This window comes from Hyaena hyaena, unplaced genomic scaffold (genome assembly GCF_003009895.1).
Source record: "Hyaena hyaena isolate Hyena2069 unplaced genomic scaffold, ASM300989v1 scaffold_15, whole genome shotgun sequence".
NCBI classification, from domain to species: domain Eukaryota; kingdom Metazoa; phylum Chordata; class Mammalia; order Carnivora; family Hyaenidae; genus Hyaena; species Hyaena hyaena.
The window spans coordinates 7,059,541-7,084,919 of NW_024080647.1; the positions used below are offsets into that span (position 1 = coordinate 7,059,541).

The 25,379-nt window shown below is 35.3% G+C and overlaps 1 protein-coding gene across 4 annotated transcripts in view; it reads left to right on the forward strand.

Annotated features, from left to right (window-relative positions):
• Positions 1-25,379, forward strand: part of VPS13C (vacuolar protein sorting 13 homolog C) — a 193,543-nt gene that overhangs the window by 27,184 nt on the left and 140,980 nt on the right. For 3 of the 4 annotated variants that reach the window (XM_039220292.1, XM_039220301.1, XM_039220311.1), the window contains exons 6-14: positions 9,243-9,352; positions 11,901-11,960; positions 14,790-14,849; positions 15,653-15,733; positions 18,007-18,064; positions 19,767-19,894; positions 21,982-22,088; positions 22,631-22,802; positions 23,923-23,985. In XM_039220292.1, coding sequence (XP_039076223.1) covers positions 9,243-9,352; positions 11,901-11,960; positions 14,790-14,849; positions 15,653-15,733; positions 18,007-18,064; positions 19,767-19,894; positions 21,982-22,088; positions 22,631-22,802; positions 23,923-23,985 — 839 coding nt within the window. Of the gene's footprint in view, positions 1-9,242; positions 9,353-11,900; positions 11,961-14,789; positions 14,850-14,916; positions 14,948-15,652; positions 15,734-18,006; positions 18,065-19,766; positions 19,895-21,981; positions 22,089-22,630; positions 22,803-23,922; positions 23,986-25,379 lie in introns of those variants that run through there. The other variant, XM_039220312.1, reaches the window with a different exon arrangement.

Genomic DNA, 25,379 nt, shown 5'->3' on the forward strand with positions numbered 1-25,379 from the left:
TAAGTCAGGCAGAGAAGGACAAATATCATATGTGTGCACGTATAGGAGGACTAGGAGGAACTTAACAGAGGACCAATCGGGAGAAGAAGGGGGGAAATGGTGGGGGAAAGGGAGAGAGGCAAACCATGAGAGACTCTTGAATGCTGACAAAAACTGAGGTCTGATGGATGTGGGGGGGAGGGGGGGATGGGCATGGAGGAGGGCACTTGTGGGGATGAGCACTGGGTGTTATGTGAAAACTAATTTGACAATAAACTATTTGTAAAAAAAAAAAAAAAAAAAAGAGAGTTAAATGACAAAAAAAAAATAAAATGTTAATTTTATCTAAGTAATATACACACACGCTTTGAAATCAAGTAGTTTTGTTAAAAAGACTTCCGATGGAAAATGTCAGTCTGCTATTCTGCTCTTCTCTACCCTTTAGACCCATTCCTTAGAATGAACCATGGTTATAGAAATACTAATGTTCTGCCATTATCTAATTTTTTAGCATAAGATCTTATCTAGGATATCCTCTTGTGGTAGTCAGGAAATTTACTTCTCTTACCATCTTCTTTCACTCTAAATTCCCCTCCTTCTCTTCTCATAATATGGTTATATCATAATTTATGGCAAATGACAGGTCAAATTTGCATTCCTGTGACAGTGTAATTGTTCATTGTGTAGGTCAAATGATGTACTATGATTATATTCCCTTTCTTACACAACCTTTTTTTCTTGAAATTTTAAGTGCTTCCTTTTTATTTACTTTGTTTTCTGTGTAAATTTACCTTTAATTATTTTCACTTGCTACATGAAATCTGTTGTATGACTATCAGTGTAACTTTACTATTGCTCATACCCACCTACTGTTTCCTCACCCCACCCCACATCCCCTATCCCCATTTTGCTCTTGAAGATCTCCCTTTGAAATGTTTTTTTTTCTGTCTTGGGATTGGTCTTCATCACTTTTCTGTGTTTAATTCACTATTTTCTGGGTCCCTTGCCTTTTGTTCTTTGTTATGCTGAAGCATATCTGTAGCTTTTAATAAAGGCTACATTGGATATAGTTTTTAAAATCCTTTCAAGTTTGAAAGTCTTTGTTTACTTACACACTTACCTGATTTGACTGGGAATAGAATGCTAGGTTTAAAATAAAAAATTTGAAGGCAATATCATTAGTTTTTAGGTACTTTTGAGAGGTTTTTTGCCCATCTGCTTAGCATGTTGATGGAAACATAAAAGTCAGAGAATCCATGAATTCTGCTGTCAAAAACCTTACATGTTAGTTGAGAAAATAAGACATATGCATAATAATAAGCAGGAGAAAATGTTGAGTCTCATCACAGAGGTACAGATAAGAGTGGTAACAAAGTTCAGAATGAACATATGTTCAGCCAAAGAGATCAGGGCAGATACTGTAAAGATACATATTTATATATTTAAGCTGTGTCTAAAAGATGAATTTTCAGAAAAGGAGAGAGAGTCTTCTAGGTAGAAGGAACAATGAAGAGAAAGAAGTATAGAGTATGTATGAGAAACAGCTAAGAATTTGGGAGTTTGATAGAATGTAGTTAAATGTAAGTTAAAAAGCTGAGTTTAGGTCAATTTTAAGAGATTTAAATGCCATGATGGTGATAGTGGTGATGATAATGATGGTGGTAGCAGCTAACATTTAATGAGCATCTCTTATTTGCCAGGTCACTTTTCAAAATGTTTTATATTTATTGATTTCACTTGATAGTTATAACTCTATGATATAAGGCTATTGTTGTTCCCATTTTACAGTGGAGAAAGCTGCAAGTTAAATAAGTTGTCCTAAGTCACAGAGCTAGAAAATGAAAGAGCTGTAATTTGAACCTACTCTGGCTCTATCTAGATCCTTTATTTTTAGTTCCATATTATAACGGACTTTAATCTATAACCAGTGGGAGAGTCAGTAAGTTTTCCTCTTCCTTTTTTTAAAAACCTGGGGAGGGATGTGTTAAGAGCTGTTTCAGGAAGGTTAAGCCTGCTGTGGTGTCTGTGCATCTGTGAGGGGGGAGCTGGAGGGTGGTGCTGTCTGGCCGTCACTAACCTGAGTGGATAGACAGGAGTCCGTGTACCTAAAAAGGGGACAGATGAGACTAAAGTAAGAGGAGGTCATTTCAGTTGACTCTGAAGTTAGTACAAATATCACACAATGTTGCATTCTGCAAATGGGCAAAAACAGTAGGCAAAAGGGAATCAAAACAGTTGACTTTTGCTCTGTTTGAAAATCTCAAATAATTCAATGAGATGTTAGCGCTAATTTATCTGCCTTGCTTAATTTGAAATGATAATTCCTATAATTTTAATTACTAAAAGATTTTGTTATAATATTATGATAATAAAGTTTGTTGATATAATGGAAATGTCACTGTGAATACTTCCTTAGAAATAGATTGTCTCGGTGTCACTGCATTTTACTTGTTCTGTCACATGATTTCTACTTCTTTGAATTAAGTTTAGACATGTTTTACATGTGAAACTGAAGTGTCTTTTAAATGCTTTGTATTCTGATTACTGCTGCCATGCGGATGCAGGCGCACTTTCAGGGGAGTTCATATATGGCTTGGAAAACTTTGTTTACAAGGACGTCAAGCCTGGTGGGTATGCATGGTTAGTTTATCTGGCTGTATAAAAAATGATATTCTTATCTACTCTTGAACTTTTAATGGAGCATGTTTGATGACATGCCATTTTTTTTGAAATATGGAAATGTAATTCAAGTTTTTCTCCTTTACCATCATTACCATTTCCCAACCTTCTGTAGCTGTTTGTCCACTCACTAAATATTTAACGTGTTCTCATGGCAAGCACTGTGCTGTATGCAGAGTTGTTCATGGGTTAAAACAAGCATGATCTGTCCTTGAGGAGCTCACCGTTTGATCTGTGGATAACTATCACATCTGGAGTGCCTTGTGTACTCTGGTTCTGTGGTAAAGTAGTTTCTCAGCTGGGCAGTTTCTTCCCTAGAGTAGTAGTTTTCAGACTTGTAAAGAGCAGGAAAATGGAACCTGTTTTACTATGTGAGACTTTATTTAGAGCCTTGATAAAAGATGTCTGACTGGCCTCCTTCATAACTTCCCTGATTTGCTTTACCTCGGTAGGAGCTCCAGAGGCCAATGTAGACCATTGTCCTATGCAGCATATTGAAATTTGAGGCTCCACAAAAGGCAGTTTTGAAGGCTGACTGCTTTAGGATTTACAATAGTATTCTTTTATTCGGTAGAGAATTTATCAAGTATGTTGAAATAATAATTCTGTTAGTTTACAAAGTAATTTGATATATTTTCTATAACTTTATAGGAGTTTATAATATTAACTTAGTCAGTCTTAAGATTTGTATTGATTAAAGGGCAAGCGAGGTCTGTACTTAAAACATAATAAGCATTAGGTTAGAATTACTTCTACAGCTAGAAACTTTAATATTTAGGTTCATTTGGCAAATGGCAGAAGAATTTACATTGCAGATTTCATAGCATTGAGTGAAATTGCTCTGAAAGGCATTTCTCTTTTAATAAAATTTGCCCCTTTAGCAAATGTGACTGACTATGCTAATTTGCCTTACAGTCACTTTGTTTAATATAAAAGATAGTCTGGAAACACTCATGGCTCACTTTTTAATTTTGTTATAATTAGACCAACTTTCTACATTCTCTCAGGGCAATGTTTCCTGATCCTATGAGGAGTAATCTGCCTCCAAGGTACAGATGAATTCCAGTGTCCCATTCAAGTCATAACAAAATCATTGGACAGTATTGGTGGTAAAACAAACAAACAAACAAAATCCCACCTCCCCCCAAAAACTGACAATGATCACTATAAAGGAAAACATAATTGATTCAGAGTTTACTTTTTTAATACTAAAACAAAAGTTGGTTTTACACTGTGCCAGTTCTGGTGTTGATGTTGCAGAAGCAGTGTTGTGTAAAACTGTGGCTGCCTCAGCATGAATCAAAGCACTGGCACCAAACTTTACTGGGAGCCACTGTATTGTTCACTATCATGTACTCACAGTGAAAAATAAGGTGAAACAGGAGAAAGAGAGCACCAATATTACTTAAGAATGTTATTGATGGAATAGAAAAAATTTAATTTGAATAAACTTAAGGTCTTGACTTTGCATCATTAATTTTTTGTGTGACAAAGGGAGAATATGTATAGAGCACTTAAGGAGGATAATTGTCTCAGGGAAAAATACTTGCTCATTGTTTGAATTGTCAACTGAACTAGTTGCTTTTTTCCTGGAAAATCATTTTACATGGAAGAGTGATTGACAGATTATTATGATTCAGATTCAGATGTTTGGTAGACATTTCAACAAAACAACTTCAAGAAAAATCAACTCATGATGTTTGTTGCTAATGATAAAATTTTAGCTTTTGAGCAAAATTAGAATTTTGGAGAACTTGTATTAGCCACTTGGAATTTGGCAGCTTCCTAGTACTTCAGCTTCCCAGAAAAGTCTTTAAGACTTCTCTGATGAAGAATGGTGGTGATACTAACAAATGGGATTTTTGATAGTAAAATGAAATCACTCAACATTGAGAAGATCTGCATAAGTCAGTGAAGCAATATTTCCTTATTACCAATGCATGATAAAAAAAAATCCGTATGTGTAGAAGATCCATTAAATTTTTTTTTAATGTTTATTTATTTTTGGGGAAGAGAGACAGAGAGTGCGTGGGGGAGGGGCAGAGAGAGAGGCAGACACAGAATCTGAAGCAGGCTTCAGGCAGAGCTGACAGCATGGGGCTCAAACCCAGGAACTGTGAGATCATGACCTGAGCCGAAGTCAGATGCTTAACCAGTGAGCCATCCAGGTGCCCCTAAAAGGTCCATTTAAAGTGTAAGGTAGACTTCCTCAGGAAACTAACAATAGAACTCCCTTATGACCCAGCAATAGCACTGCTAGGAATTTACCCAAGGGATACAGAAATGCTGAGGCATAGGAGCACATGTACCCCAATGTTCATAGCAGCACTCTCCACAATAGCTAAAACATGGAAAGAGCCTAAGTGTCCATCAACAGATGAATGGATCAAGAAGATGTGGTTTATCTATACCATGGAATACTACATGGCAATGAGAAACAATGAAATCTGGCCATGTGTAGCAACATGGATGGACCTTGAGGGTGTTATGCTGAGCGAAATAAGTCAGGCAGAGAAGGACAAATATCATATGTTTGCACGTATAGGAGGATTAGGAGGAACTTGACGGAGGAACAAGGGGGAGAAGAAGGGCGGAAATGGTGGGGGAAAGGGAGAGAGGCAAACCATGAGAGACTCTTGAATGCTGACAAAAACTGAGGACTGATGGATGTGGGGGGGAGGGGGGGATGGGCATGAAGGAGGGCACTTTGGGGATGAGCACTGAGTGTTATGTAGAAACTAATTTGACAATAAACTATTTGTAAAAAAAAAAAAATAAAAAAAAAATAAAGTGTAAGGTAGACTAATTGAATTTAATTTGGATGAAAATGTTTTTTGATAGATTTTCAGATTCCAAAATGGAATTAACCTTTAAGAAACTACCACTTGTTGAGTTTGAGTATAGTATCCAAAATTACATGAAAAGACCATGAAGATGTTCCTCTTTTTTTTTAATTACATATGTATGTAGTTAGTTCAGATTTTCTTCATATGCTTCAATTTAAAAATCATATTTCAACAGAGCAAAGGCAGAAGGAGATGGGTGTAATCTAGCTGTCTTCTGCTTAGCCAGATATTGGAAAGATTTGTAAGATTATAAAACAGTGCTACTCTTTTCACTATAACTTTTTGTTTGGAAAATATGGTTTTTTAAATAAATATGTGTTATCAATGCTATCACATAGTTTTTAAAGTGTGAATTAATAAATATTTTAAAAATTTCTCAGTTTTGATTTCCAGTATGGTAAATCTCAGTAGTTGTAACCCACACTAATAAAAAACTTTGAAAGGTTCTCAAGTAAGCGTGTAAAAGGTGCTCCAACACCAAAATATTTGAAGACTGATTTAGAGAGTGATTGAAAATCATAAATTTAGTGTTCATCAGATTAAATAGAATCTTTCTCTAAAGATCTGTGTAGCAGTCAGATTAGATTTTGAAACTATTTGAAGAGGTTGAAAGGTGGTACATGTAACATTGAGATCAAATAAAGATGAAACAAGGGGCTAAAACAGTTGTGTAGCCAGAAAGATAATAGGAAAGGTAAGAAGAGTGAGCTGTGGTGGTATGGAAACCCAGAAGCTGAAGCTGTCTCTGAAAGCTGTTCTAGCCAAGTGGGGCTGGTTATCAGTGCTACTTTGGCTTTCTTGTTTCTTTTCAAATGATACTGCTTTGAGAACTCAGTCTTTCTCTATATGTTTAATTTATGAACGAAAAAGACTCAGGGACCATCATTATGACAAGAAATACTGGTAATAGCAAAGTCTAGATTCTTTATGTATTTATTAATTATTTTCATCCTGAAATTTAGGGTTTTATTCTTGAAATCCAAGATTTGGTTCTTAGTTTTTATAGTGGCAGGACACTGTTTTAAAATATCAAGGAAGAACAGTTTATTTATTTATAATTTTTTAATGTTTATTTATTTTTGAGGGAGAGAGAAAGAGTGTGAGCAGGAGAGGGGTAGAGAGAGAAGAGGGAGACATAGAATCTAAAGCAGGCTCCAGGCTCTGAGCTGTCTATCAGCTCAGAGCCCAATGTGGGGCTTGAACTCACGAACTGTGAGAACATGACCCAAGCCAAAATCAAGACGCTTAACTGACTGAGCCACCGAGGTGCTCCAAGGAAGAACAATTTTAAAATTTCAAGCTAAATTTCATGTGTATTCTCTCAAATGCTATATATACCACACAAACTAGGTGTATATATTTTATTATACTGTTCAGATGTGGATTTTTTGATTCATTTGAACAGATGCCTGTCATGTGCTTTGTGCCCAGATATTAGGATAATTCTTGGGCTAATGAAGACTCTTGCCTAGTGGCAAGACGGCTGTGTAAACATTTCAGTTACAGTGTAATCACTGCGTAGTGGAAGTCTGTATAAAACTGTAGAGGTAAATGGCCCTGGAGCTGCTTGAAAATAGTTGAGGAGGGCCTTTGTGGATCTGACATTTGGGAGCCTCCTAGGAGTTTGCCTGGTGAAGAACTTTAGGGAGGGCAACTGAAGTTTAGGGAATGATACATATAAGAGAGAAGCATTAGCTGTTAGAAAGTTAGGCTTGTTTTGGAAAGTAAGAATAGTGTTTCTGAAGTATCCATTGCAAGCATGAGTAGAGGAGATAGAACAGCCCAAGGAGATAGGGGTTGGATCATGAAAGAACCTTTGTGTCATGCAAACACTTTTTCATTTTAGCTGCAGAGAGTCTTAAAAAGGAATTTTGATGAGCAAGTCAGAGGACTCTAGATGCTGGTGAGGATGTGGAGAAACGGGCACCCTCTTACACTGTTGGTGGGAATGCAAACTAGTGCAGCCCCTCTGGAAAACAGTGTGGAGGTTCCTCAGGAAACTACCAGTAGAACTCCCCTATGACTCAGCAGTAGTACTGCTAGGAATTTATCCAAGGGATATAGGAGTGTTGATACATAGGAGCACATGCACCCCAATGTTCATGGCAGCACTCTCCACAATAGCCAAAACATGGAAAGAGCCTAAGTGTCCATCAACGGACGAATGGATCTAGAAGATGTGGTTTATCTATACCATGGAATACTACATGGCAATGAGAAACAATGAAATCTGGCCATGGGTAGCAACATGGATGGACCTTGAGGGTGTTATGCTGAGCGAAATAAGTCAGGCAGAGAAGGACAAATACCATATGTTTGCATGTATAGGAGGATTAGGGGGAACTTAACGGAGGACAATGGGGGAGAAGAAGGGGGGAAATAGTGGGGAAAGGGAGAGAGGCAAATCATGAGAGACTCTTGAATGCTGAGAACAAACTGAGGACTGATGGGTGCGGGGGGTGAGGGGGAAGATGGGCATGGAGGAGGGCACTTGTGGGGATGAGCACTGGGTGTTATATGGAAACCAACTGGACAATAAACTATTTGTAAGAAAAGAAAAAAAAGGAATTTTGAATAGGAGATTAATTAACAGGCTGTGAATGGTACTGTAGACGGTGTTAGTCTGGTAGCACTGTAGAAGGGTGTTTATTTAGTAGGAGGTAGAGTGGGGGATAGAGTCAGGGGAGACCACACCGAGACCGCCTTAGGAGTGCGGATGAGACATCATGTCTAGTAGGAAGGTGAATGTAAAGCTTTGTAACTTGGGTAAGACGGTGGTTGGTTAATGCCATAAAAGTGAAGCGGTGCCAAGTAAAGAGGATGAGGTTTTAAAGGAATTAATTATTAAGCCAATTTCAAAGTACAGTTCAGTGTACGTTTTTTTGTTCTTTTGGGGTTCTTTGTATTCTTAACTTGTTCAAAGATCTTGCTTGCGAGGTGTTATCATCCAGAGGAAGTTTCCTGTCAGCAGCCTCCCTGTTCATTTCATTTGTGTTCCCCTGCCCTGCCATATATTTGTGAAAACCTTTCCCTGAAAGTTTTATGTTCTGTCATTGTTACATTTCCAGTATTTTGATAACATTGAAAGTAAAGTTAAACTTTGTGTTGTGAAGAGTCATAAATATTTTAAAGAGCTTTGTGTATGAGTATTTGCCCAATTTTTATATAATTGTACTTGCCAAGTTATTTGTTAAATTAAAGGAAGTTATTCTAGACTAAGGAAGCTTAAGAATTTCTGTTTGTATTGAAACAGCAGGTCAGTTAAGAATAAAAGTTAAGTGAACTGTACCAAAAATTTGCTGTTAGGAAGAATTCTCTTGTTTTCTTTTCTGTCCTCTAGTCTGCTAACTTGAATTTTATCCTTTTCTCACTAAAACGCTTCCACTGAGAAGGACGTAAACGTAAAAAGCACAAAAAACATTTTAAGAAACCTTTTAAAGGTCTTGATCGCTCGAAAGGTAGGTAAAAGTAGTTTTTATGCCATGTGTTATTTGTACACATCACCACTTGATTTCTGTCTTCAAAGGTAAAATTAATGTTAGATATACTGTAACTTCAAAAATAAGTTTTAAATTGGAAACACATATTAAAATCTAAAATAAATCTAAAATAAAACAAGGACACCAGAATATGCTGTCCTTTCTGTTGAGTAGTGCCTTAGCTAATGCTTTGGTCATTTGATAATGAAGTATGTGAGAATTTCAAATCTTGACCTTGTATTTTTTCTGTTTTTTATAGATAAGCCAAAAGAAGCCAAAAAGGATACATTTTTGGAAAAATTGGCAACCCAAGTAATTAAAAATGTACAAGTAAAAATCACAGACATTCACATTAAGTATGAAGATAATGTAAGTAATTTAAATTTATATAGATTAAGTTTGTAATTGTGTATTTTGTGATATTAATTATTGATTTGTTTAGATATGGGCTATCCATACCAGATTTTAATTCCATGATTTTTTTTCTGACAAATATACTACTGTATCTTTCCTGCGTTACATTTCTTTAATTAGGCGTTTATGTATATAAATATAAAACCACCATATGTATCTTTTTCTAAAAGTAATATGAGGGATTTTTCAGTTGTCCTCTATTATTTACTTTGAATTTTGCTTAATGCCTTAAGACTTACTATAACTTTAAGGAACTTTGCTGATAAAAAAAATTAGGTGCAAGGGGTGATGGAAATAGTCAACTATAATGGTAGTTGGTAGAGAGGGGACTAAGTCATATGTCAGTAGACTGCTAGTCCTGTTCTCTTTACATTCCTTCAGAAGGGGTTAAATATACACTCTTGCTCACATACATGTGCAACAGTGTATTTAGAAACCACACTTCACTTATAACCAAAATTTAACATTGGTTCATTAAAAGCTGTTTACTGTTAATTTTACTCAAACAAAAATATACATTACTTTGTTTAAAGTTTAAAAATTACATTAAGTAACCTTGAATTTTTTCATTTACCTAAGATAATAGAAATGCTATTCCATCTCTTCTAAAAATGAGTTTGTATTTTTTTTTGTTTTTAATAACTTTAAGGTTGGATTTAATTAAAGTGATACTGAAATATATAGAATTTATTTTCTTTTCCTAATAGGTTCCTTATAGAACTTCAATTTTACCAAGATACACTTGTAGTTTTGCAAAATACAATATCTCCATCTTATATTAACTTTACCTTTTGGTTTTAGGTAGTCATTAAACTGAATTTTGTTAACAAATGTCTAAAAAAACTAAGTCATCAGTGCCCTTGTTTAAACAAACTTAGGAAAGTAAATCAACTCATCATGGGAATAAAAGAGTTATTCTTAAAACTAATGGCGTATAGATGAATGAGAACCTCAGTTTGAACTTAAACTAAGCCTTCTTACCGTGCAAGTACAATTAGAAAGGTACATTATTTCTCTCTTTAATAAAAAATATACAGAGATGCCCAGGAGTGGGATGAGTAACATCAATAATGTTTAAGTTAGTGTCACTGACAAGATATATTAAAATGATCTAAGAGGAAAAGAATTAAAAAGTGCAAAGGGATCTTTCTTATATCATTCCTCTTTCAATGTTACTACCTTAATTATTGTATCTAGGATAATGAAAAATACAGAGCTTATGAAGTGGGGAGCAGGGAAAGCATAATAATTTATCATAAAGGTATTCATTGGATGATAGCAATAGTTTGTAGGGGAAGTAATTTATCATGAAGATGCTCATTGGATGATAGCAGTAGTTTGTGGGTAGTGCCTTAGCAAGTGAGGAGTTATGTTCTATTCAGTTCCTTCTGAAATAGCTGCAAGTTATTTTGAGCTCCTTGTCTGAGGTGTAAAAAGATAAGTGTGGGAATAAAGGAAGATAATAAAAGACTAAGCTCCCAGAGCTACTTGTGCTTCTCACTTATTCCAGAGCATTCGTCTTTCCTGCCTTTGAGAAGGGTCTATGTAACTACACTCTGGAGTCCCTGTTGGATGATTTAGAACATTATGTTTTTTTCTTCTCTCTGTAGTTTCCCTGGTTTCTTTCATGATGACAGCATCCCCATGCCTTTTGGGCATCCTTGTGATGTCTAAAAGCAATGACATTGTATGCATTGTGGTACAGCGTAAGCATGGTGTATCAATATAACTTACGTATTGAAGGTCAGGAATAGAACAAAAGTTTAATAGGTTAAGAGACTGAGGGAATTTAATGTTAAGAATCTTGGGCATTTCCTGACAAAGCATTTTTGGAAAGTTAGGAATATGAAGGCTTGGGGCGCCTGGGTGGCTCAGTCCGTTAAGCATCCGACTTCTGCTCAGGTCATGATCTCACGGTTCGTGGGTTCAAGCCCCACATCGGGCTCTGTGCCGACAGCTAGCTCAGAGCCTGGAGGCTGCTTCAGATTCTGTCTCTCCCTCTCTCTGACTCTCCCCTGCTCACGTTGTCTCTCGCTCGCTCGCTCTCAGAAATAAATAAAACATTAAAAAATTTTTTGAAAAAAAAAAGAAAATGAAGGCTTAATGAGACATTTCACGTTTCTGAGTGTTGAAAGTAGTTTAGTGGCAGGGTTATTATCGGTGGCATCTTGTTTTATTTATCTTTGAAGAACATCTTTAATGGTAGACCTAAAGAAACTATCTGTTTTTCACTATTTAGACAAGAGTCTAGTTAGTGAGAAAAGAGTTCACTTCATCAGAAAAGAGTTTCACTGGTAAAATATCATATTGATATCATGCCTATAAAATATGGGTAATTCTAGCCATATTACTGCCTTTTTCTCTCTCTTTTTTCCCCCCCACAAATCCATTTGGATTGTGCTACTTGTATACTAATTGCCCTCTATTGCCTATTGTACAGAGTGGAGCATGACTTCACTTTTACCATCAGTATCTTTTAATGTCACCTTTTCTTTTTTGACAGGTCACTGATCCAAAGCAGCCTCTTTCATTTGGTGTCACACTGGGAGAACTCAGTCTATTGGTAATGTTGGCCTTATTTACAGTTTTTGTGGAACCTGTAAAATATTGCCATGTCACAGTGAATTGCCTAAAACCAACTCTTGATACAGCTATTTTATTTTTATGTATAATTTTTTGCAGCTTTTCTAGAAGTTCAAAATTTATAGTGATGCTGTTATCACATTCTCTATTCTAATTTGTCTTTGAAGTTAACAAATATCAAACATTGTTAAAGAAATAAAAGCTGTATCTTAAACCTGTGGGGAAATAGGAGAAGGCAGATTTTTATAGAGTCATGTTCTCATCCTTGGTATAGGCAGATAGAATTTCCAAATAGCTTATAAATATGTATATGTACATGTGTATCATATTGAGATATGTATAAGGTAGTTTATTTTGGTGAAATATTTTATAATGCAGTTTGGCTTTTCTCCTAAAGATCTTGAAGGGCAAATAGTGTGTATATTCACGTTGGATTTTTTTCCTTCTATTTTCTGTGGACAACTAGGTAGTAGGAAAAATGTTTTAAAGTTAAGGACAGTGAACATTAAATCAATCTGGATACATATTTGTCTTCTGGAGAGGGCCTTAGTAGAGAAAGAAGAGGAAGCAAAATGAAAGAGAAGTGGACTGTCAGAGAAATAGAAAAAGGACATGGCTACATAGAGGTCTTAAGAATGGTATTTCCATATGGAGAAGTGGATATATATATCAGATTGAAGACCAAAGCAGAAACATTGGGGGGGGGGGGGGAAGGGCAAAAAACAAAACAAACAAAAAAACCCAACCCTGGAAGAACAGATTTAAGGGAGCCAAGGAAGCTAGTGTTCATTATACTGTTAATCTCTGCTTCTTTCCAAAGTGAATTTTGTGTCACTTGCAATGAAAAATGAAAGCTACAGTAGCAGAGACTAGAGATAACTGCTCCAGAAAAAACAGACTAAAAATATTAGTTATAAATGAGCATAGTATTTAATGTTGAACTTCTAGCTGACAAAACAAAAAATACAAGTCCGTCATGCACTCCCATTGACATGTGGAGACACACTAGTGTGTACGAACGATGTGTAGTTTCCTGTATTGTTGTTCAGACTCTTCACACTGCTTTCTGTGTCTGTATTACTTTCTTCCCTTTGTCTCCTTGGTGATTCTGTTCAGGTTTTAATTCTTATGTGAGATATTACCTTGTCTTTCCAATTCCTTTTTCACTTCCCTCTTAGGATTTATTATTCTTTCTTTTATGCCCTCTGTTATATTTTATTAGAACACCTGAAACATAATTTTACTAGTTGCCATGATGGTCTCCTTTTGTCTAACCTTCGTTCATTCACTGATAAAATAGTACCTTTATTTTAGAGTTTTTATGATGATTAAAGGAAATAGCGTAAAGCATTTGGCACATGCCTGGCTCAGTTATTTTTTGCTTCAACTATTACATTGACTATAATAACAACAGTAACCCCAAACTTTCTGTATCCATACCCCTTCTTTTTTCCATCTTGCCAGTTACTGTTGAACTCTTATATTTAAGGTAATCTTCCCACCTCTGATCTGGATCCCATCCTCCCCATGTCCTTAGGAGCTCTTTCCCCTCTCCATCTCTCTGCCTCCTTTCCTCACTTCTTCCCTTCTTTCCATAAATTTTCTTCCTTTTCCTAAATCTTCAGCTCTCCCTCTCCACCCTTTTCCCTCCTCCTACTCCTTCCTGTAAGCATTTAAACACATTCAAGTCTGGGATTTTGTTTTGTTTTTTTAATTTTTCAGTTTTTAAAAATTTGAAAAAAAATATAATTTATTGTCAGGTTACTAATATACAGTGTATACGGTGTGCTCTTGGCTTTGGGAGTAGATTCCCATGATTCATCACTTACATAAAACATCTAGAACCATTGTCCATCAATTGATGATTAGATAAAGAAGATGTGGTGTATATATATATATATATATATATACACACACACACAATGGAATACTGCTCTGCAATGAAAAAATGAAATCTTGTCATTTGCAACAATGTGAAAGTCTGTTTTGTTTTTTTTTTTAAGATTTTTAAAAAGTAATTTCTACACCCAACATGGGGCTCAAACTCATGACCCCGAGTTCAAGTCACGCACTCTTACGACTGAGACAACCAGGCGCCCTTCAAGTCTGTCTTTTACAACATAATTAAAAAGGGCCTCCTGTCTTCTACCCCACTTATGCCCCATAACTGCTGCCTCTCTTTCTCTTCTTTAACTTTTTGAGACAATTTTCTACCTTTACCATCTTTGTTTCCTCACTGCCTGCTGACTCACTACCCAGTGTACTCTGACTCTGCTACGGCTCTGAGATGGTTCTTACCAAGTCCATCAGTAACACCCTGACTGCTCAATAAATTAGTTTTAGTTTATCTCATGGCACCCTTTGGCCTTACCATGCTGAGTTTCTAGAAACATGGTTATTCTATGATTTCCATATTCTCATGGTTTTCTTCCTGTTTTGCAATAATTATTTGATCTTTTAAAAGAATGTGGACCTTCTTACTCACTATCTTATAGGCTGGAGTTTTTTTCTTCTTTGTTCATTTATTCATATCCAGTTCCTTCCACACAGACACATAGTTTAGACAAAGAACAACTCAGTAATTCTTTTCTGGATGAATGAACTCAGTTAAATTAGAACCTCCTCAATTCTATTTTCACCATTTCTTTGATTTTTGTCAATTAGTTATGTAAGGAAAGAGCAAACAGTAACGAACATTACCCAGATGTCTTTTCTTTTGTCTAAGTAATTTTATTAAAGTTTATAAATATTAGAGCACTGTTTTGTGATATATATACTATGTTTCACAGTTATTCCTTTTTTCTTTTAGACTGCAAATGAACATTGGACTCCATGCATATTAAATGAAGCAGAAAAAATTATATACAAGGTATTAGACTGGATTAAGAATGTGTTATTATTTTTCTAGGTACAAACACCTAACGTATTTTTTTGAAACTTTGCCGGAGCCCAGCGTGCCATTGAAGTGTGAATTAAAAATGTAGGGCCTAGTTTTGTTCTGCTACTTACTAGGTGACTTTCTCTAATCACTGACCTTTTCTGATGTTTAGGTTCTTCACCTAGCAGAAGGAATCAGATAAAATTAATATTTTCCAAACGTATTTTATGGAGCATTAGGTAATTGAGATGATAGATTTATAGAAAAGATATTCTCTGGTCAGTATTACTGATGGAAGTACTAAACTGTACATAGTTAAACACTGTGTTTCATTTTAAGTCACAGGACTTCACGATACTTTAAATATGCTAATAAACATGGTGAATTTATAGCTTTCCCCACCTTGTTGTTCTAGATTCCCCTCCCCTCACCCCTCCCTCTAAACAGCCATTCCTCGTTCCTATCCAATGGAGGAATCATGTCTTTCTTATTCAGCAAAACATGTACAAGGTCTGTTAAGTAGTAAATTATTAATTAATATTTGATAATTAAATGAATGAATCTCCTTGGAAATAATGTTGCCGAAAGCACAGTTTACCAAATGCTAAGGTTAATAATAAAGTCTATGAATAACATGCATATGTTTTCCCCATTTTTGCTTATTTTTTTTTTTTTATTTAAAAGCTCAAAATGGCAATTGGATAATTTCAGGGTGAATATGAGAATACCCTTTTAACACTGGTTCATAATTTTAATGTGTTAGTTCCTTGACCTCTTTCATTTTTCTTTCATAGCTTATACGACTTGATAGTCTCAGTGCCTACTGGAATGTAAACTGCAGCATGTCTTACCAGGGATCGAAGGAGCAGATCTTGGTAAGTCCAGTTTATGTCTGAAGAGCTAACTACACTCCCTAAACTTTTTAAATGTAAGTGCTGTGTGAGGACAGGATATAGTTTTTTATTTAAGTTGTATTTAATGGTATCAGAATCATCAAACATGGTTTTTGGAATCTACTCTTTTTTAAAATTTTTATTTAAAATAAATAAACTTCAAAAGTAAACTTTTATATTTGAAGATCTTTGTGAAATCATTCACTACACAGTGAAATAATAACCTGTATTATTAAAACTGCATTTATGGCTTTTTACACTCCCATTTTGATGGCATTCTGGTTACATTGTGGTGTTTCATGTCAGAATGATTACTTGAAGAGTATTGTAAGGAAAGATGATACCTTTCAGATCTAAAGAACATATCCTTAGCAGGTTTTTTAAATGTTATTTTATTTATTTCTGAGACAGAGAGAGAGAGAGAGAGTGTGAGCAGGGGAGGGTTAGAGAGAGAGGGAGACACAGAATCTGAAACAGGCTCCAGGCTCTGAGCTAGCTGTCAGCACAGAGCCCAATGCGGGGCTCAAACCCATGAACCGTGAGATCATGACCTGAGCCGAAATTGGACGCTTAACTGACTGGGCCATCCAGGTGCCCCAGCAATTTTTTTTTTTAATTGAAATGTAGATGACCTTAGCAAATGTTCTAAGCATTTGTTTTGTTTTTTTGTTTTTTTTAAATTGTTTTTTAAAATGTTTATTTTTTTGAGACAGAGAGAGTGAGAGAGAGAGAGAGAGAGAGAGACAGAGTGTAAGCAGGAGGGATGGGGCAGAGAGGGAAGGAGACACAGAATCAGAAGCAGGCTTCAGGCTCCCAGCTGTGCATCAGCACAGAGCCTGATGCGGGCCTCAGACACCCGAACCATGACATCATGACCTGAGCTGTAGTTGGATGCTTAACCAATTGAGCCACCCAGCCGTCCACAAACGTTTTCAGCATTTGTGAAGATGATATCCTGAATAGTGAAAGGTTAATTCAGAGTTTCAGTGTGCTAAGTTAGTCTTAGTCATTTTTATTTAATCAGAGGGGAAAGGAAGAACAGTTGAATTTTCTGAACTTGAATTCCAAGATTCTTTCTCTTATTTCTTAGAAAGAAAGATATTGTAGCAAATAACTTGTCTTTGTCTAGAAAGTGTTTAAGATGCCAATTCATGGATGTTTAGTTTTATTTTTAAATTTTTTAATGTTTATTTATTTTTGAGAGAGAGACAGAGTGTGAGTAGGGAAGGGGCAGAGAGAGAGAGACACACAGAATCTGAAGCAGGTTCCAGGCTCTGAGTTGTCAGCACAGAGCCAGATGTGGGGCTCAAACCCACGAACCACGAGATCATGACCTGAGCTGAAGTCTGACACTGAACCAACTGGGCCACCCAGGTGCCCCTAGTTGTTGTTGTTGTTTAAATCAGAGGGGAACATAATGCTCTAACATTTTATTTGTTTATTTATTTATTTTATGTTTTTTTTTTTTTTTTAATTCTGAGAGAGAGAGACCGCGTGAGAAGGGGTGGGGGGGGGGGTCAGAGAGAGAGGGAGACACAGAATCTGAAACAGGCTCCAGTCTCTGAGATGTCAGCGCAGACCCCAACGCAGGGCTTGAACCCACAAACCATGAGATTATGACCTGAGCCAAAGTTGGACGCTTAACCACTGAGCCACCCAGGCGCCCCTTTTTTTCTTCCTTCCTTCCTTCCTTCCTTCCCTTCTTTCTTTCTTTCTTTCTTTCTTTTTTAATTTTTAATTTTTTAAATTTATTTCTGAGAGAGACAGTGTGAGAAGGGGAGGGTCAGAGAGAGAGGGAGGCACAGAATCTGAAACAGGCGATAATTCTCTTTTTAAAATATTTAGAATTTTATATTTTAATTTTTTTAATATTTATTTTTGAAAGAGAGACAGAGTGTGAGCGAGGGAGGGGTAGAGAGCTAGGGAGACCCAGAATCCAAAGCAGGCTGTCAGCACAGAGCCTGATTTGGGGATGGAACCCACGAACTGTCAGATCATGACCTGAGCTGAAATCAGACACTTAAGCGACTGAACCACCCCAGCACCTTAGATACTTAGAATTTTTAAAAAAAGATCTACTTTTATATTTTATTCCAAGAAGTATATCCTTAAATGATTCTCAGTGTATTTTTTTATGGACTACTAATTAAAAAGAGGAAAATAAAGATACTGATTTAAGAACAACATTTTTCCCTCCATGTGTAGGTGAATATGTGTGCATTTCTTTTCATTCTCATCCTCAAATTTTTGTTTAGGATCAACTGAAAAGTGGAATTCTTACAAGTAACAATATACCTGCAAACCATCAATGTAGTAAGTAATGGTAAAAGTTTATTTCATATTATAGGAAGTATAGATTTGAATACTGTGCCTTAGTATATACTTTTTGTGATAAAGTTACTTTGACAAAGAGAAAGTACTGATTTTATATTTTAGTTTTATAATATAGCCTATTTGGATTATAATGAAGTGTTTAGGAATAGATTATGACATGCACACCACAGGAGAATAAGAGAGAGGATGAAATACAATTGTGGTTCATTCCCATTGATTAAACACCCTTGACTTCCCTGTTTTCTTCTCACCTTGTTGTCACCTTTGTTTTAGCAATTAGGTTTTCTTTGTTTAATAACTGAATTTCTGAGATTTTGGTATTCAGGTCAGCGATCCCATGTCACTATTGCAGTGTTATGACAACAACAATTTTTATTTATTTGTTTATTTGTTTATTTTGAGAGAGACAGAGAGAAAGCATGTGTATGAGCAGGGGAGGAGCAGAGAGAAAGAGAGAGAGAGAATCCTAAGCAGTCTCTGCACTGTCAGTACAGAGCCTGACATGGGGATTGATCCCATGAACCCTGAGACCGTGACCTGAGGCAAAACCAAGAGTCGGTGCTTAACCGACTGAGCCCCTCCCCGCAGAAGCTCCCCTAGAGATTTTTGTAACTGGGCTTTTCTAATTCTTGACAGCCTTAATTTACTTATTTTTCTATAGCCCTATAACAAACCAGTCTGTTTATTTATTTATGCTATTTTCTCTATTTTAGCTTCATTTTAAAGAGGATATTGTTTTGTTTTGTTTAAAATACAGTATAACCCCTTTATGTTTGTCCTCAGCTTCCATGCTCATCTTCTTGCATATTCCATATTACTCTGGTTTGCTATAGTTTTCTTCATATTCTTTTATAGCTGACTGCCACTGTGTAAGAGTTGGCACTTTCTCTTTATGTTCATAGACGTCTCCATTTAACGATGATGTTTTCAGATGAAAGCTGTTTAGCTTTAATCGTGAAAGAACTGTTTCAGAAAAATCTACAACCTTATTTATTAGTGGTATCGTCCACTTGTAAATAACCTTTAAGTTAAAAGTTTCATAATCTTATGCAGTTATAAATGCTGTACAATATCACAGTTTATCTAAGTTTATTACTGTTCATAGTTAAATATATTACTTTGCCCTGTCATCTTCCCTAATACAACTTTTCATGCTGGTTCTTCGGGAATATTTTCTTTATACGATTCTAGGATTGTATATGTAATGATCATTTTGAAAACTGTAAAGTGGTAAGCAATTTTTGTCTTGGTAATACGAATTTCATTTATCATTCTGTTCCTAAATTCTGCCAGTGATTAAATAAGAAAAATCAAATTTTCTTTCCTTCCTTGTATAATATTTTTAATGAATAATAAAATCATTAAATGTCTTGTAGTAAGGAAGAGAAACCTAATTTTATATAGACCGAATAACCAAGAGTAGATGGTCTACTATTTTGTGTATTTTTTCTTAGAAGCATAGGACTCCAATTTCCTCTTTAGGGAGCCGCCTTTAACTTACAGTTGCTATTATACAGATAAGTAGATGCTTAAATATTTTTTGGTAGTGATATTTTTTTACATATTTTACATATTTTAATCATTTTTCTGTACTTTCAGAATAGTGTTTTCATAATTATTTCTAGTTTGTTCATTTGTAAGGGCTTATGAACATATCTTATGTCTTCCCATGTGATGGAAGTTTTCCAGCCAATATCAGCCTCTGCAAAGCTCTACATGAATCCTTATGCGGAAACAGAGCTCAAAACACCCAAACTTGATTGGAACATAGAAGTACAGAATATTGCCATTGAATTGACCAAACCTCAGGTAAGATTCAGGTGGACATTTCCAGCTTCAATCAGCCTTGAATCTTAGCTTCTTTTGTCCTTTGTGATTATTCCTTCTCCTATTCTCCTCTCTAGTGCTCAGGTGGTTCTTTTATGTGTTTACCTGTGTGTGCATGCGTGCGTGCGTGTGTGTGTGTGTTTAAAAAAATCAAATAAAAAAACATTTCCTTCATTTTATGTGATCTTTTCCTTCTTTGTAGAGTATCTTACCAAGTTACAGCAAATGACATTATTCCCATTTAATTCCCAATTGTTGATGGAAGATTTTAATGTGTTTTTTTCTTCCTCGGAATTTAGTAGACACTTTTATATTAACTATTGTCTACTTAATTTTTCGAACAGCTATGTTGGCAGCCTTTTTCTTTCATCGTTTGTTTCTCATTTGGTTATATGCATGGGAAGTTTGGATAGCATACCTGGAAAACTGAAAGTGAAGGGAGGACCAGGGATTTAGCTAAATGAGCTTTTAGCTCAGTGCAGTCCAACAAGAATGTACAGTAGTTCCTCCTTTTCCACGGTTTCTTTCTCGTTGGTTTTGCTTACATAGGTCAACTGTGGTCTGGAAACAGATGACCTTTCTTCTGTATGGTGAGAAGGTCACTGGTGGCCCAGTATTATGTCACAGTCCCTGTGTCATTCACCTCACTTCATATCATCATTAGGCATTTTATGTAAGAGGAAGGGTGAGTGTAGAACAATAGGATATTTTGAGAGAGAAACACACACCACATTTACCTTTTATTACAGTATGTTGTTAAATTATTCTATTCTCTTATTGTTGTTAATCTCTTATTGTGCCTAACTTATAAATTAAACTTTATTAAAAGTATATATGTACAGGAAAAACATAGCATATGTAGGGTTTGGTACTATCCATGGATTCAGGCATCCACATGGGATCTTAGAACATATTCCCTGTGGATAAGGGTGGGGGATTACTGTCATGCAGGTTCATATGTAATTTAAAATTTTCTATTTAATACATCAGCAAAGTAAAAAGAAAAGATGAAATCAATAAAACTAATAACATTTCATTTAAGCTAGCATACCTGACATAGTATCATTTCAGCATATAATCAGTATAAAACATTGTTAAGATATTTTACATCCTTTTATTTTTCCTAAGTCTTTGAAATCTGGGGTATATTTTAAATTTACAATTCATGTAAATTCAGACTGTCCACATTGTCTGTGGTGAATAACCAGGTGAAAACCATTTGGTAGAAATGCATTAAGAAAAATAGAAGCAGCAGCTAGACTTGCCCCTTTCTTTATCTTACCTACAGTCATGTTGTATGTGTGTATTTCCCTTCATTTGAATTGTTTACCAGGTACTCGCAGAGTTGTATTGGTGATAAGATGAGCAGTAAAAACATCTATCTTGCTTTAGTTATGTAATGATTTCCTGGAGCCCTTTGCATATCAGCTCATAGATAGTCAATGCTGAAATGATGATCCAGAAGAAAATATGTAGTTTTAGGAATAATCACGTTCCGTGTCACTAGGTTTAGATAGTGTATTTGGTTGTTTGTAAGATGTGCATTTATTTTATACCTTAACATATTGAAAATAAGATGTATTATTATTATTGATGGTATAATACTTTTAATTGGCAGCATTGTTTTTTTTTCTTTTTATAGTGGAACTTAAATATTATGTTACATCTTATAATTGATGGTATCTTAAATTTGATGAAATATATATATTTTATATATATACAGTATATATTTTAAAGTTTATTAATTTTGAGAGAGAGAGAGCAAGAGCAGGGGAGGGGCAGAGAGAGAAGGAGAGCGATGATCCCAAGCAGGCTCCAGTCTGTTAGCATGTAGCTGGATATGGCGCCTGAACCCATGAACTACAAGATCATGACCTGAGCCAAAATCAAGAGCTGAATGCTTAACGGACTGAGCCACCCAGGTGCCCCAATTTGATGAAATGCATTAACAGACAACCATGATAGTCATATTTCAAGGAAGTTGGAGTCTTACTAGACTAAAAATATAAAATATGGTGTTTATCCATGCGTGTAATGTAATAATTGTAACTGTGTTTTTGTTTTAATAGTACTTAAGTATGATTGACCTTTTGGAGTCAGTGGATTATATGGTTAGAAATGCTCCTTACAGGAAATATAAGCCTTATTTACCACTTCATACCAATGGTCGACTATGGTAAGTTAGATTTTTTTTTTGAGAAATATATAATATAGTTAGGAACTCTCAGATTTAAGAGACCTTTAAAGCCATGTAATGAAAGCACTTTTTTCTTTATAGACATTAAAAAGATATCTTTTGTATTATGTCTATGTTAATTTTTTGTAATCACATTCTCTTATAGTCTTGCTTTTAGATTATTCCTGAATTTTAAACTTAGCATTAAGACTTTAATCATTTTTTTGGTCATATTGCCCTTTAATCACCACATGGGCTCAATGTTATAACCATCTTGGGATAGTATTAATTTTGCATAACATGTCATTTTGTGTCTTTATGATTTTGCTTTGTCATACCCTCTTATTGGAGTTGTTTGCTCATTTTTTAATCAATTTATGTCAGAGAATTGTACGGGGAATTGAAATGTTATTGCTGAGCTCTTATAGGAGAATGATTAATAACACAAAAATGTGACACTGTAGACCTAAAAAGTCAATGCCATTTCCCTGCTTTTTTCTTAAAACTTTGTGTTCAAATGTGCAATAAAATTTGATTTGCAGGTGGAAATATGCAATTGATTCTGTTCTTGAAGTTCATATAAGAAGGTATACACAGATGTGGTCATGGAGTAACATAAAAAAACACAGGCAGTTGCTCAAGAGTTATAAAAGTGCCTACAAAAGCAAGCTAACCCAGACTAAAGTCCCAGAAGAAATACAGAAACAAATTCAGGTATATCTTGCATATATTAGTGAAAGCTATTATTTGTGAGATCATCCTTCAATGTTAATTTTTCTAAATTTAACTTGAATTAAAATATAATTTTAAAAAGAATATGGCTGATCTCTTTTTGAGAAAATGCAGAGTTTTTTTTTTTTCAGTTTTTTTCTTCTTTAAATAAATCTTCCTGTCCCATCCTAATGTCAGATAAAATGTGGTTAGTAGAAACCATTTGGAGAAATTGCTTGGTTTTTATAATAATTTTTAGAAAATTAGTAGCAGAGCTGTTCAAATATATGTTTATTATTACCTAGATGTATGTTATTAGCTTTGTTACTGGCTTTTTTTAGGACCACAAAATATTATTTATTAAAAAAAACAGCTCTTAGTCCTTAAAATAGGAACTCATTTGGAAAAATAGAGAAACACCACACTGAGTATATAGTTTCCTTAATATCATCTGGTCTTCATTACATAACTATTTCTGCCACAAATTCATAATGTGAAGAATTAATTGAATTCCTGTTCTGAAATATATGAGAGTCACTAGTATTATATATTAGAAAAAGTATCAAGTTTCCAGGTCTGATGTTCTCATGTACATAATTTAGCAATATCATACAGATTTTCAAACTCTTACAGAGTTGTGAAAATTACATGAAATAGCACATAGAATACCTAATACATAGGTTACCAATACATATTAGATTCTTACATACTTTTACATAAATTCCCCAAATCAGTTTCTACTTTATCTTCCTTGTTGATTTGTAGAATTTTGCATTCTTAAATTTTGTGTTTTATACTACAGTGGTTATGAAATACTATTAGAATGAGTCAGAACCAAGAACCATAAGGATAATATCTAAAAGAAGCCTTTTTGCCAGATATTCTTGTTTCTAAAATGGTCTTATTAGAATTCTTTTATATTTATTGAGGGTTTGGTTCTTATTTCCCTTATTGCAAAAATTACAAGTAGAAAAGTCAAGTGTACACTCAAATTTATACTTAGACTTTCATGAGATCACAGTTATTTTTTGTTTATGGACTGCATAAGCCTAGAAATCATAGAATAAATTTTTTTTAATCTATTGCTGTTTTTCTTGTTTACAAATGTCTCTGTATTTTATAGGATTTGGAGAAGTCTCTTGATGTTTTTAACATAATTTTAGCAAGGCAGCAAGCACAAGTTGAGGTAATCATTTTTATTTGCTCATTTTATGTTTTAAACATGTTAATATTACTCCTTTAAACTTAAGATCAGGAAATCTTAAGTTTCATGGGGATTTATTCAGGCATAAAGATTGAGTTTTCATGCCTTCATTTAGTCTTAGGAGGAAAAATTGGAACATTGGAAAGAACCCACTAATATGAAAGGGCAAAAAATTTTAGTTTTATGACAAAAAATTTGAAGCCCCCCAGAAGAAAGTAGATAAAATTTGTCTGTAATCCTAGCAACGTAGATGGTTGCTGTTAACATTTTGACACAGAGTCTTGCAGTTTTTCTCCCCTGCCTAAGTGCTGACTTAAGTATGCTCTTTATCCCCCATCCCTTCACGTTATCTTTGCTTTGGCTCCTTCCCGTTCCTTCCACTTTCTCTTCCTCCTTCCCTCTTCTTCCTTCTTTTCTTTTCTCCCAGAATTGGAATCAGTCCGTTTATATTTCATAATTTATGCTGATTTATCCCACTTGGCATATCCTGCCAATAATGGCATGTCCCCACTGTTCCATGTCAATCCTGTTGTTCTGTAACATGACATTTTTGGTAATTTACAAAAATAAATGACAAGTACAAAACAACTCACTGTAGAAAAGTTTGGAAATAAAGATACATAAAGAAATAAAATAGAAACACCTATTATCTGAATGATACCTACTGTTAATAATTTTTTGTATATTTTTTAGTCTTTTTTTCTTAAATAGTTTATTGTCAAGTTAGTTTCCATATAACACCCAGTGCTCATCCCAACAAGTGCCCTCCTCCATGCCCTTCACCCCCCTTCCCCTCTCCCCCACCCCCATCAGTCCTCAGTTTGTTCTCAGCATTCAAGAGTCTCTCATGGTTTGCCTCCCTCCCTCTCCCCCACTATTTTTCCCCGTCTTCTTCCCCGCAGTCCTCCATTAAGTTCCTCCTAATCCTCCTATACGTGCAAACATATGGTATCTGTCCTTCTATGCCTGACTTAATTTATTCAGCATTAACACCCTCAAGTTCCATCCATGTTGCTACACATGGCCAGATTTCATTCTTTCTCATTGCCATGGAGTATTCCATCGTATAGATAAACCACATCTTCTTGATCCATTCGTCTGTTGATGGACACTTAGGTTCTTTCCATATTTTGGCTATTGTTGAGAGTGCTGCTATGAACATTGAAGTACTTGTGCCCCTATGCATCAGCACTCCTGTATCCCTTGGGTAAATTCCTAGCAGTGCTATTGCTGGCTCACATGGGAGTTCTATTGTAAATTTTTTTAGGTACCTCTACAGTGTTTTCCAGAGGGGCCGTACCAGTTTACATTCCCACCAACAGTGTAGGAGGGTGCCCTTTTCTCCACATCCTCGCCAGCATCTAGAGTCTCCTGAT